The following is a 14267-nucleotide window of genomic DNA, read 5'->3' as shown; positions in this document are numbered from 1 at the left end:
AGCATGTACCCGAAACACATGAGCAGCCTTGAGAATTCAGAAGACTCTGAAGAGGAGGGCATGGTCCCCACTGACCCAGATAAAGGAATGCTGAATCAAACCTAGGATTTCAGAGAGGAAGCTGCCAAAGTCCTGGCAAAGACAGAAGCCAGCCAGGGACAGAGGCTGCAGGGGCATCCACCCAGGCTCCTGACATCTGGGCATGGCATCTTGATACTGAGCAGCCGTGCACTGAGACCTCAGTCAGGATACACCGAACAACACCTCCAGTGAGGCGGGGGATCCCCACATCCAGAGCAGTAATAAGTTCACACTGAGAGTAAACCACAATGCCCCAGATAGGCCACCACACCCACCAAACCTGGGACAGCATCCTTGCCTGCTGCTCTGCTGACCCTGAACTTCCCTGGACCGTCTTCTGCAAGGGCCGGCACCTTCTTTAGCACACAGCGTTTGTTTCTAAGAAGACAAGAAGGTTGGCCAGCCTGTAATCCCAACTCTGGGAGGGGAACTGAGTCAAGAAGATTACAGTTTGCAGCCAAGTTGGACAATATGCCCCTCAGGACAGTCTAGGCTAGACAGACAAAGGCGGAAAACACTGGGTCCCTCAGTGGCAGGGAGTGGGTCTCTTAGGTATATCCCTGGGCATATACATCCCGCATCAGCCCGGGGAAGCCTGGCCTAGACAGACAGACAAAAGGGTAAAAACTGAAGGAGAATAAAGGAAACAAGGAGACTCCTAGCCTCCTGCCTACCAGGCCTTACACAGTATGCTCTGAGGTGGTGTGCATGGTGGACAACCCAGGAGTTCAGAAACCAAGCAGATACAGGTGTCCTAATGTCTGCTGAGTCTATGACCCCAGAGAATAGGACCTCTACAGAGTGGCTACCCAGTGAGAAGGAGATGGTGTAGCAAGAGTACTGGCTGTAAAAAGATGCACCAAGTGACTCCTGAGGAACCACTCACCTGTGCTCACAGACACACAGAGACCACAGACACACCCTGAGGATCAGGAATGTACACGCAACTAAGGGAAACAAATGTCATGCTTGCCTCTGAAGGACACAGTCTTTGGAACAAGAACAAACAGACCTAAGACAGCCACTCCCCACCACTGAGGGGCACAGCCTGAGAAAGATGAGCAGACTGCAGTGAGTGACACATTCAGTAGCAGGGAAACGCATATGTGAATGACAGACTTCCTGAAGTAAAGGGTCACGTATTTGGGGGAGAAGCTCTTAAGAAACGGGGAGATGTTCGTGACTGACAAACACACTTGGAGGTACAGGGACACACATATTAGAGACACAAGGAGCAAAGACACACACGTGTGTGAGGTACATAGTCTCTGAGGAACAGGGTCGCACATGTCTGAAGAACACAATCTTCATGGGAAGAGGCTTGATTGTGCCTGAAAGACTTATTCTCTGAGAATCAGCGACACACTCAGAGCTGAGGGACACATTCTGGATGATGTACACACATTTAGGGACACACGGAGAGGTGAAAGGACACACATTTGAATGTCTACCCTGAGAAGCATGGTAACATACATCTGAAGACACACTCCCTGGGAATCAAATACATGCATGACTGAGGGAAACAGCCTCTGAGGAGCAGAAGCACACATAGAGTTGAGTGTCACTCTGGGAAGAAATGACACTTTAAAGGGGCAACTCTGAGAATAAGGACATGCACGTGTTTTTATGGACGTAATCTGGCTTCACATGTGCAGCCTGAATGTATCTACTGGTCAGTGGAGACATGGGGACGTTGGCACTGCTGGTCTGTGAGTCAGGAGGAAGAGATAGCCCGGGTCAGCCTTGCCTCAATTCTCCTCAGGTCTCATGACCTTAGAGCTAGGAAACTGGACCTTAAAGCTGTCTGGTCAGTTACTTGCTTTGCTCAGCATCCAGGGTGGCAGTCCTGGAGACCAGACTCCTATCACGACCGCAGAGTTGTATGTCACTCCATAAACTGTCTTGGTAGACTGTGGGACACCCAGGATGTCAAAGATGTCTGGTCCCATCTGAAATAGTTGACCCGCCCCATCCCTTTCTACAGCTGAGGCTGAGGTGCAGACTCGGGTAAATATTTCTCCGATGAAGCAGAGAGCACCGTAGAGGCTAGCCCACACTGTACAGGACAGCCCAACTTTCTCCCAGGGCCACAGGCAAGGCCTTAACTCACTTGTAATAGGCGGTGGTCTCGATCAGAAGGTACCTTTCCAGTCTGGCTTTCAAAGGTCCCAGTTTCTCGTTGTTCTCTGAGTCTTCGTCGTCAATTGTGGAAGCAAAGGCAATCTCATACCAGAAGCCTTTATTAGACTGGGGGATAGGGATCAGAGAAAGGAACCACCCAGATGGACCAGCATCCAGGATTTGGGACCCTGACACCATTCTACATCCCTCCCTTCCAAGGGACGCAGCAGTCTGGAAAGTTCTACGGGTAAAGGGTACCCAAAACGATAGAGTATTGAAGGCTGACTGTGGATAGGGCCGACCCCCATGGAAAAGCACTGAACTTGGCTCACTATACCTGGGATTACCTGCTTTGCATCAAAGGGGCTCAGTCCTTGAGCCCCTGTGTCAGAGGCCAGTCCCACATACAGCCCCAGCAGGGTGAAGAGCATGCTGCTTTCCATGTGCCTAGCAGGTGGGTATCTGGGTTCAGTTCTCCAACCACAGGAAGCCACAGCCCTTGGCTCAGAGTCTCTGAACTTTATATCCTTCCTAGTGGGTGCTTAACATACGCATAGATGATTTTCATTGGGTTCAGTTGGAAGCACACTGTAAACCAGACAGGTGACTCAGCCCCCTGCTGGATGGTGGGGATGCAGGGGACCGCCTCAGGGGACACAGATCTTGCCTCTGGGTGTCCACTCAGGTATGCACCAATCCATTCAGCAATTGCACTCTTCCACTCCAGCTGTGTGCAGGTGACAGAGCAGGCACCACCAAGGTCCCTTGGCAGACTTTGGTCATAGACACAGAGAAGAAGACAACTAGCTAGGGACAGAACTCTGCCAACCAGAATGAGTGGCCCAGGCAACAGAAGCCTGGGAATGGTGGGGGCAGGACTGAGGACACTGGAACCATGGATGGTGGAATCTGGCAGGTTAAGGGACTGAGCATGTTAAGGAGTGGGCCATAGACCCGTGACCCCTCCAGCCCTGCGACTGTCTTCCTGGGGACTTTGAAGAAGCCACAGCAGTCAGGCAAGGGCCACCAGATGAGCAGGCAACATGCCTAGGTAAAAGCTAGCCCTACTTCCCTGGCATTAGCTTTACCCACCACTTGTTTTTGTAAGCAGAGACCACAACCTCCAGGTTTCAGGTAAAGAGCAAAACCCATAGGGCCCGGGGTACCTGTGCAGGTGCCACAGCAAAGAGACAGCCACTGTGACATCACTCCCTAGGGAAACACCCAGGCCCTGACCCTGCAGGGCACAGGCAAGGATAGAGGAGTATTGGCAATAACAGCCAGTGTACAAATTATAAGAAGTGGGAACGAGGAGACAGGGAGAAGAAGACTGGGAGAACAGTTAAGGAACATAAAGTTGACACAGGGCTCAGAGTCCTGCAGGAAGGGACAGCTACTGCACACAGAGGCGATGGCCAGTTGGATCTTCTGGTGACCCAGCTAGTGACCTGATAAACCCTCTTTCTTTCTGACAGAAGCCACAAGCCAGTGTTCCCAACTCATGACTAGCAGTCACCAGCTATTCTGGATTCTAGACAAAGTCAGGCAGCCACTAACATTGTACCCAGAGCTCTTTGCATCTCAGCAAACCCCAGATTAGCAGTCACTGAGCAGGCCAGTCCTTCCCGACCCCTCCAACTCCGAAGAACATTGGGTCCGTTTAGAACTGAGCTATCCTGATGCTAATAATCTCGTCCTACAAACTAAGTTGTATTCGATCCCCGAAGGCCAATGAAACAAGCTGGAGGAAGCTCCAGCACCAGAACTTTTGAGTGGGTGGGGTATATGCCCATCAGTAACTGTAAGGATCTGTTCTTAGATAATCTGTGTTTAACCAGTGTTCAAGAGAGATGAAGAGCATTTTTCTTACCTTTCAAATAAATAAAAGAGTCCTCCAGGATCCTGCTAAATTGCACGCTGCCCCACTTATTCTCCAACAAGACACACACAGTGACCACTGCAATACCTTTGCCATCTCCAGAATGTGGCAAGGAACCTAGCACTGGCCTCAGGAAAGGGGTCCCGGTATGGACTCAATTCTGTCCACTGAGGGTGAGCTGCCCATCTGTCCAGTGGGGTCAGACACCTCCCAGGGATGTGTCAAGGGTAGGTGTAGAGGTACACAGCCAACAGAGTGGGCGCTGGGAGGGTCAGAGGGTCCTTCATAGCCAGAGACACACATTTCTGCATGTCTTCCCTGGAGGCTCTGCCTCCGGCATGGCCTGGACCATGTGACAACCTTTTTGAAAAGCACGACTCTGCTACCCCACTGCCCAGAGGCCCAGAAAGCTCCAGGCCTGCTCTCATGTTTCTTCAGAGCATCCTGAGGTGCCACCAGCACTCGAGAACAGGACGGACACTGTCCCAGATTACAGAAGGGACTGTGGGACCCACTACCCAGGAGAGCATGAATGGAGCAGGGCAGGGCAGAGCAGGACCTTTTCACTAGGGCAACTAGAACTGGCTGCCCTGTGTGTGAGGTGCATTCTTCACCACGTATTAGCAGAAATCGCAGGCTTGTTTCCTCCACCTGGGACACAGGAACCTTCCTGCCACCCCTCTCCCTGACCCCAGGAAAAAGGACGGGCAGCCTTTGGCAGCAGGGTTTATTTGAAGCAGGTGCAGGAGGCCCTTCGGGCAGGAGCAAAAGAGGCCAGGTGTGTGGGGCTGCAGCTGCAGTTCTGGACAGAAGCTATTCAGACCAGTCCCTGTAGGCAGAATGGCAGAGCTTAGGGCCATGTGTGGCCTTCAGGGACCCTGAGGTGCTGGTCAAGTGTCACAAGCTAGGTACCTGGCATCCCTGTTGCCTGATTTTGGCAAAGCACTGGTTCCCTGAGCCTCGGAGTCTCTATCTGCAAAGTGGGTTATAGTGTCAACCTCTGGGGTGTGGGCTGTGATAGTGAGGTTGTGTAGGTAGTGGATTCGCATGGTGTTAGACACAGGAAACCCCAAGATTTCCAACAGAGCTAAATGCCATCTCACCAGCTGGCAGGACATGAAGGGACTGAGCTGACCCAGAGCCCTGCACAGCCCTGCTGAACAGAACAATACAAAAAGGGACCTCTCTTGTCCAACCTAATTCTGTCCCGCACCCAAAGGCATAACACCCAAGCATGACAGCTTGGGGTCACACAGCAGACCGTTCTTTCCAGACTACAAAACAGATGCATCTGAAGCTGCCCATCAGGGCTGCTGGCTGTCCTGATCAGAGGACAGATGGGGACCCCTCCTCTCCTGGACCAGGACCTAGGAGTGCCAGCAGGGACTCCATGATTGTTGGGCTGCAATGTAGATCAAGGGTAGTGGGCTCACCTCTCTCAGGAGCTCAGCACACCTCCCTGTGGGATGGGACAAGTGGTTCAGTCAGGAGGGCAGCCGACCCCATAACAGGGCATGGTCCAGCATCCTCCTCAAGGTGCTATGCTCACCATGTCGGGTCAGCATGTAAAGGCCTTGGTCGGCCGTCATTTCCCGAAACCTCCAGAAGCCTGGCTCATCCTCAGTCTCAAGGCTCCGAGCTGTGGGGCACAGCAGAGCTGGGCTGGCAGCCTGAAGGAAGGCAGCCACAGAGCTCTGCCCCAACCCAGGCTCAACTTACTGAAGTACTTGAGTACATGGAAGTTTCTACCCTGCCAGAGCAGGGACAACTTGAGGATGGTGTAGTGCTCATAGTCCGTGTCCAGCACATAGATCTTCCTTTGGCCTTCAGGAGTCAGTGGTTGGGTTAGGGAGCCTTGCTCAGACCTGAACACTCTGGGGGAAGGTGTGGGGGGAGGGCTGACCTCGGAGACTGGATCTGCAGAACCTAATTTCCTTGTGTTTCTGCCTAGTGCTGGGACCTGCCTCTGACATCCGGGGAAGACAACTTTTGAAGGCCAACCCAGGACACTAGTAGAGATGAGGGGCCTGGGGTCCAGGGCCTGAGGATCCCACGGATGGCACAGAGAGCCTCAGGGCCAGGCGGAGATAGGATACAGGGCCAGGCAGCTGCAACGTTACCAACAAGGCAGGACTTACCAGGAAAAGCAAATTCCCCAACAGTGTCTCTTCCTGAACCCACTGATGTTTCTGTCATGCAGCTTCCTGAGCTGGAAAGCATCACATTGTTTGTTAACCTAGCCAGGCAGTGGTGGCACACGCCTTTCATCCCACCACTCAGGAAGAAAACAAAGGCAGAGTTTGAAAGGTGAGTTGGAGGCCAGCCTGGTCTACAGAGCAAGTTCCAGGACAGGCTCCAAAGTTACAGAGAGAAACCCTGTCTCAAAAACAAAACAAAACAAAACAGAACAGAACGGGACAGAACGGGACAGGACGGGACGGAACGGAACGGAACAGAACAGAACAGAACAGAACAGAACAATAAGAACCTACCAGCCTGCATTCTACCCGATGAGCACATTCTTGAATGGGGCATACCTTCAGAAAGAGGGCTGATAAGCTGGGGAGCATCCTAAAGCCCAGAATTCATGGAAAGGGGGCTTGCATGGAGCAGGGACCCCTAGCCTCTCACTTTCAGGAGCCAGCCAGCTACTAGCCACACATTTTTATCAACCAACAGGGCTTTATCTTAAGCCCTCGCTTATATTTTGGCAGAAATGCAGTTCTAGGAGCTGGATCTAGTTTTCTCTGTGGTGGGAGTGCCCAATAAGGTGAACTCAGGGAAGGTTAGCCTGCACGCTGATGATCTCATCAAGAGGGACAGCCGGACTGTGTTCAACTACAGACATGTCTCCTTCTTCCCAGCAGGTCACATCCCCAAATGCCCCAGACTTCTTACCTGTTGTACACAGCCTTCACAGTGATGTTCCTTCCACTGAAGGTGAGGAACAAGCCCTCTACCCTCCTCTGAGTATTCAGCACCAGGTTCTGCTCAGAAGTCACAGCCACTTCCTTCCAGAACCCTGCAATCTAGAGAACGGCACTAGAGTTAGCCTTAGCTCTGAGCGGTCAAGTCACACTAGGTCTCCCACTCCTGGGCTACAGAGGATATTTCAGGGTCCCTCCAGCAGGTCTGAGGGGTCAACAGATCATCATGACACTGGGTGGTCACTTGTCCTTAGCCAAGTTTTCCTTCCCAGGGGAACTTTCAGGACACCAGAAAGAAATGTCCCTTCCGGAAGATCCTGACCCAAGGCTAGTCTGCCAGGAGACCTTTCCAACAGGTGTGTGGAGAGGAAGCATTCAGGCATACAGCCAGCACACTGAATCAAGCATGCTTCTACCAATCTCAACTTCCCTGGGGTCATGCTTTCCTATTATAGCAATGTTCCCAGAGCACAGGATATCACCTGAAATTTTTAGAAACTGGTTACTGTTACAAGAGAAAAGAATCTGTGTCCCGCAAAGCCTGACCCCTCTGAGTTTACAATGTGAGGCTGCTGATCTCAGGATGGATCCCGGACACAGAGAGTGGAATCCAGGCAGACAAGCTGTCCACTCTGGAGAAATCCTCTTCTGGCTCCACAGTGCACAGGGAGGGGGTCATAGGAACCCCACGAACCAGGGAGCCGGAAAGGACTCTAAATCTATAAATCAACAAGAACCCAGAGGTGACTGGCCTCTACTCTCTTGACACAGGAGGCACATGAGAAAACTCAGGGAGGGGAGAGGTCCACGGAGCTCAGCGTCTCTCAAGGGTCCTATGCTGCCTGCCGTGGGGACAGGGACCTCAAGAGTGAGTCCTGTCTCTGCCAGCTATGCTGTAGCTAACTAGGAGTTGGGTGGAAGGGGAAGAGACTCCCAGTGGCTAGACACTCCCTTTCTCCCTGTCCAACTTCCCATCAAGACCCAGTAGCACCTCCAAGCTAAGAAGAAAGAGGCACCTTCTCTGGCACTAAGTCCACCCTTGCAGACTCTGCCTGCAGCAGGTACAGCAGGAAGAGTCCCCAGATGGTCCTCAGCAGCCTGGCTTCCATCTCAGGGCCTGGATTGTGGCTTCTGGTTATGGAGAGTGAGGGCTTATATTTGGAGAGAGGGCAAGCATGAACCACCCAGAGAATGTCATTGGGCAAAGCTAGCTACCAGCTGCTCAGAGACTCAATTTCTGCTCATTCTGCATCAACCCACATCCAGAGAGGGGTTGGACCAAGCTAAGGCGGCGGTCAAGCTGCCTCCATCCTGGTGTTTGGACAAGGATAGACCACACACTGAGACTGCACCATCTCAGTTTCCCCATTTGTAACAATATATTTAAAAACATCAGCAAAATTTCATCCAAAATTATTGTTGGTTTGGTTTTGTTTTGACTTAGCAAAACTATAGAATTAAAGTTACCTATCTTTAAAATATTTGAGCACCAGGCACAATTGAAAGAGCTCCAAATGGAGATAAACTGTATAGAATTTAAAAAAAAAAAAAACACAGCAAAATATTGACCTCAACATGGAGCCTTGGGTCCCCTACCAGAAACTTCACTTCGTGCAACATCCTGCCCTCCAGGAAAATCCTGCACTCTGCCTGTGGCTATGACTCTCAAGTGACACAACTTTGGGGTGTGGTGGTATATGTATGCATGTTTGTGTATGGTGTGTGTGTGTGGTATACGTATGCATGTTTGTATATGGTGTGTGTGGTGTATATATGCATGTTTGTATATGGTGTGGGGGGGTGTTTTATGCATATTTGTATAGGGTGTGTTCTTGTTGAATGAAAGGCGTGCACATATTCACATGGGTATAGAAGCCAGAGGTCAACCTTGGGTGTTGCTCCTCGGGTGCCAGTCACTTTGTTTTGATTTGCTTGGTTTATTAGTTAGTTAGTTAGTTAGTTAGTTAGTTAGTTGGGTCATTAGTTGGTAGGGTACATAGTCTTTGAGACAGTCTCTCTCACTAACCCTGACCTGCTGAGGAGACCAGGCTGCCTAGCCAGTGACCCCCCAAGATCTACATGTCTCCCTCTCCCCAGGACTGCACCACGTGGTTTCAGACACACACCACCATGCCTTGCCTTTTCCTCGGGGTCTAACGAAAGCACTTTACTAACTGAGCCATCTTCCCAGCCCCAATGACACAGTTTTCAAATACATAAAACAAACATCTCTCAGGCAACTGAGAATTTTTTTTAAGGCAGGCAACTTTTATTTTCAAAATTCACTTTATTTGCGGTCTTTATTAAAACTAAGTCTCTCACTCTCTGGAGGAAAAGCTAAAACTGGCACCCCCAAAAGGGCTTGGTCACCTTGGGACCCAATTCTCTAGCTCACAGACTGTAGAGCAGAGGGGTAGGAGCTGTTAGGCTGGTAGGGGCCCCAGGCTACCCAAAACGACTCAACCAAGGTAAGCATCCCTCATCCTGCAGGAGGGGCCTCCAATCTTCAGGACCCACATGGAGCTGCTTCAGACTGGGACAGCTCACAGGAAGGTCGCAGCCACTGAAGCCCACCCTCCACGAAGAACCAGGCTAGAGAAGACCCTAGGCTGGGCTGCCACAGTGGTGTAAGGAATGAGTTAGGAGAGGAAGCACACTGGGTAACACAAGGAACCATCCAAAGTCCTTGAGAAATCCGGAGGGAAGCTGGGCACCCACTGGTTCCAGCAACAGGCTGACAACCAGGGGCCTTGGGGACACAGAGATGGATTTGGCTGGCAGGAGTGAGAGAAAGGGAAGTGGAGTGGGTGGCATCTGGTTTTCTGGGTGACCAGGACAGGATGAGGGCAGCACCTGTGAGGGCTGACTGCTTCTGGTTCTGGTTGTCTGAGGACCACACACTGAGGAGTAATGGACCAGAACTGCAGCACCTTCCGCACCCCATCCTGGCCCTTTGCATATGAGAAGGAGACCCAGTAAAAGAATGGGGGTTCCGTGCCATGAAGACAACATCAGTGATGCTCCCTACACAGGGACCCCTGCATCCCACACCTTATTCCAGAGCAACAGAGAGCCTACACCATGGGACCTGACCACGCACCTGGATTGGCTGTCATGTGACCTTGAATGACTTGCCCAGGCTCTGTGCCTCAGTGCCTTAATCTGAGAAGAAAGACTGAAAGGAGCTACTTCCATGAGCCCAGAAGGTCTGTCATGGAACACACGTGACAGCTAGCCAAGCAAGGCCTAGGAGCACACTGCTCACTGTCCTGACGCACTGTTTAGGTTCCCAGAGATCCAAACCATTTACCCAAGATCACGACAGTAGTGGGAAGCCAAACCCAGACAAGAAACTCCATGGCTTTCCTGCTGTTCCAACTCCAGCTCCAGTTCCTGCATCCAAAGGAGCCTGGACCCATCTTCACAAGGCACCCCAGTTTCACCAAAGACACTGAGAACCCACATAAGCTATCCTCATTTTTCCCTGTGATTGCAGCAACCTTCTGGCACCAAATTTAAATGAAACCTGCTCCTCTCCTGGAGGGAGCCTCTAGGTCGCCAGAGTTCACTTCAGTCTCCCCAGGAGGGTTGGAATCAAGACAGGGCCCACTGTGCCCTGCCCAAGGGCATCTCCAAAGAGTCAAGTAGCCATGGGGATACAGAATCTGTTTATTGGGTAGAAGAAGAGCCAGGGTAGGGACATATTAGGGAGTAAGGTGGGGCCCAGAGTGGCCCCAAGAGGGCATCACTTGGATCCTGAGGTCATGGTGAGATTGACTGCTCCTGAGGTTGGATGCTCCTACACAAAATAAACACAATCACTCCATCATCAGCCCCTTGACAAATGTCCTTGCTACTCCACACAAGCCCAGCACTGCCCCCAAGGTTGTCAACCCACAAAGACAAGGAAAGATAATTCTGTCACCATAACTTCCACAAACCCATTAACACTTCATACACACACTGCTGCTGCTGCCTCGGACCACACACTAGAGATGCCTCTCCATGGCACCTGCCCAGAGACCTTACAGAACCCATCACACTTCTGTGTCCCTCACTCTCACAGGACTAGGAATCTAAACAGCCCTGCAGAACACACTTAAGCCCAACCCTGTAGTGGGGCAGTAAATGGGAAGTTGGCAGTTCTGCCTTCATGGGGTCTTGGGAACAGAAGAATATGGTGCGAGCCCTGGAGAGGAAGCCCAAAGGCTAAGAAGACATGGGGTACCCTGGACTGAACAGTATTCCCCATCCAGGATGTCTGATTGATAGCTGGGTGGTGGCGGCCCATGCCTGTAATCCCAGCACTCGGGAGGCAGAGGCAGACAGATCTCTGTGAGTTCAAAGCCAGCCTGGTCTACAAAGCAAGTTCAAGGCAACAACAAAAAACAAAAACAAACAAAGAACCACTGAATGAGATCTGCTACAAGCCGCAACATTATACAGTAAATGCTCAGCCATCATTTCACAAGCGACTCATCAGAACCAAGGGATCTGGCTAAGGCTAAACCAAAAGGCAAGGCTTTTTGGCGTTATTGCTTTGTGAGTAGAGTTGCTGTCCTTTGCTGAAGATTTTTCGTCGTAGCTAACTTCCTGTCTGTTACATACTTGGGGGTTAATTCCCACAGTTCAGAACCATTTAGTGAGAACAGTTTCCCACTGGCCAGACCTTGTTCCTCTCTCCTAGGTAAGCGCAGAGATCTGCGCCTGCAATTATCTTTATCAGCAGGCATTGGTCAGAGTTCAGGGTCCAGACAAAGAACTTCCCAACTAAGATATTCACAGATCTCCAGGGACGCAGAATCACTCCCTGCCCAAGCTGCTGCTCCGGTTTTACCCTACAAGACCCACGATCAGAACAGCTGATAACAGCATAGCTCAGAACTGACCTTCCAGAGGCCTGGGTCCCTTCTTTGTTCCTACCGCCTAGATCAGGGAGTCTAACTCCACACTTAGGCTCTTAGAAACTGCAGCGTCTGATGTAGGTGCTATCTGATCAAGAGCCATCAGCTTCTATCTGACTGTTTACACAGGTTGCTTGGTTGTTTGATTCCATGCATACTGGGAGAAAAGAAGAGGCATGCTGATTTAAAACACAATCCGTGCCCTATTCATAACATTATTGAAAATAAACCCTTTAGCTTTTACTAACCACCTAAAGCTGTAATATACCAACTAACCTTCCCTTCCCCTTAGAATGCCCTGATGATTTAATTCCTTTCTTAACTGAATTTCTCCATTAAGTTCATCAGACATGAACTAGCCACTTCCATGGATCTGTGTGTGTCAGTGAAAACCCTTATCTGATTTTCTATGGGGCAAAAGAATTCCAGCCAGGGGGCCTGATTTAAGGATATATGTGACTAGGAACATTTGTAATGGGTAGAACGAGGGACAGTGTAGAACTGGCCCAGCCCTACACCTGCTCTTCAACCCTGACACCCAAGTCACCCAGCCGCAGTGGCCCTGGCTTTATAGACCAGCGTAGCCCTGGGTTTGGGGCTGGGGAATGAGCACCTTAGAAGCCCAGGTCCTTTTGTCCACTGTATGGCATAATCACTTGTGTGTCTCCTCTGGCCCCAGGGATAGCTTCCTAGAGGGCTCGAGGCAGGCAGGCTCTCATGTGATACACCACCAGAGGATTTGTCCCCACACCTCTGGGCATGTCACCAGTCGCAGCCCCTGGACACAGAGTATGGTAGAGTCCCTCATGCTGTCTGGACTTACATCCTACACGCCTCTGTCCATCCCCTAGCCTGGTTAGACACAGGGTGTTGCTGGGAAACCCTGGCAATGCTCCCACATACATCTCTAGGATGTGGTGCGCCATCTGGTCCTCCCTCTCTCTCTCATATCTAACCCATTACTAGGTCAGTCCTGGGCTTGTTTCTGGAGCTCATTCTGGGGCACAGCTAGTGACAGCAGAACAGTGAGACAGCCCTGGGCACCCTCCCTCCAGATGCCCCAAGTCAGGCTTCCTACAAGCAGGCCTGGGACAGGAATAGCAGCACCTAAAGTGGATGACGGTATCAATGGCCGTCTTCTCACTAGTTTCAGAAGTGGTCATGTGGAAACAGATGTCAGAGGGGCACCGGGGCTGGTGAAGCCCGGAACCTGGCAAGGTCTCTCCAAGTGACCTTTGTCTCCACAGAGGACCTATGGACCCCTGCCTCCAAACACACCACCCAGACCCCCTAATCAGGATCCAGGGCCCACTAGGGTGGCCAGAGCCGTGCCATTCAGAACAAATTAGGTACTGAATCAGAGAAAGACCCTGACTGTCCCTCAGAGAGTGAGGGACAGGGCCAAGGGCTTGAAACTTCTGAGACGTTTCAGAGGAAACAGCTCACCACTGTCACAGGATAGAGCAGAGGAAGCCTTCCAGGAAAGGGTAACAAGGGACTGAAGTCAGACTTGATGATGAACTCTTTTTATTCAACCCAGCACTCCACCCCAAGGAACAGAGCCACAGACAGTGAAGTTTGACCTCCTCAGTAAAGTCAGTAGAAACCCCATCCCAGACATGTCCGGGGGTCTGTCTACATGGCAGCCTTAAATGCCATCAAGTTGACAAGATTAGACACAACACAAAGCCAACCAATATTGACCGTAACCTCATCCTCAAATATTAAAAGACATTACAGAGTTAAGCAATGTATCGGGGTTAAACAGAGAACAGTTCTGAGTAGCAGGATAAAATCCCATGAGGCCTCACTCTGTCTGACCCAGCGTGAGCGTCTCCCTCTCTCAGACGTATGTATGTGGTTGGCCTGATCACCACTGCGTTGTGGTACTTATCTCCCAGTAGCTCCCATTTTACTTCATAACGTTCCCAGTTTCAGGAGTAGTGTTGCCATCAGATTTGTTGTAGCCTGGGGCCAGCCTCCAGCAGCACGGGACTTAAAGGGAGAGCCACAGAGTCAGTGTATACTAAGACATTTTTATCTCAGGGGGCAGGGAGAAAAGGCACTCACACCCTCTCTTGATGGCTCCCTTCTTCATTCTTCTGTTTTCTTCTACTGTATACTTTTCCTCTACAGCTTATATACCCCAGCAAAGTTTCTCAAGCAATATCGGAATTACAAGGTGGTCACATTCCGTTTCTCAAGCAAATGATTACAATGAACACAAGTGAAAAACAGCATGTTTTCCATATCCCTTACATGATTAAACATTTTATATACTACAGGTGAAAAACAAATTATCCCCAAGAATCCACGTACATTCATACCCAAGCAACTTGTTCTAGATTAACAGAG

The 14267-nt window shown here is 50.8% G+C and overlaps 1 protein-coding gene across 1 annotated transcript; it reads right to left on the bottom strand.

Moving 5' to 3' along the window:
- Nucleotides 1–629: 629 nt before the first annotated feature.
- Nucleotides 630–8117, bottom strand: Lcn8 (lipocalin 8). The gene is made up of 10 exons (XM_057754608.1): nt 8025–8117; nt 6980–7110; nt 6220–6290; nt 5801–5905; nt 5631–5720; nt 5515–5540; nt 3369–3439; nt 2550–2649; nt 2192–2328; nt 630–681 (listed from the first exon to the last, which is right to left on the bottom strand). The coding sequence occupies exons 1-10, from the start codon at nt 8115–8117 to the stop codon at nt 630–632; spliced, it is 876 nt and encodes a 291-aa protein (XP_057610591.1).
- Nucleotides 8118–14267: the final 6150 nt, after the last annotated feature.

Source organism: Chionomys nivalis, chromosome 22 (genome assembly GCF_950005125.1).
Source record: "Chionomys nivalis chromosome 22, mChiNiv1.1, whole genome shotgun sequence".
Taxonomy (NCBI): Eukaryota; Metazoa; Chordata; class Mammalia; order Rodentia; family Cricetidae; genus Chionomys; species Chionomys nivalis.
This window is presented reverse-complemented; position numbering and strand designations above follow the sequence as displayed.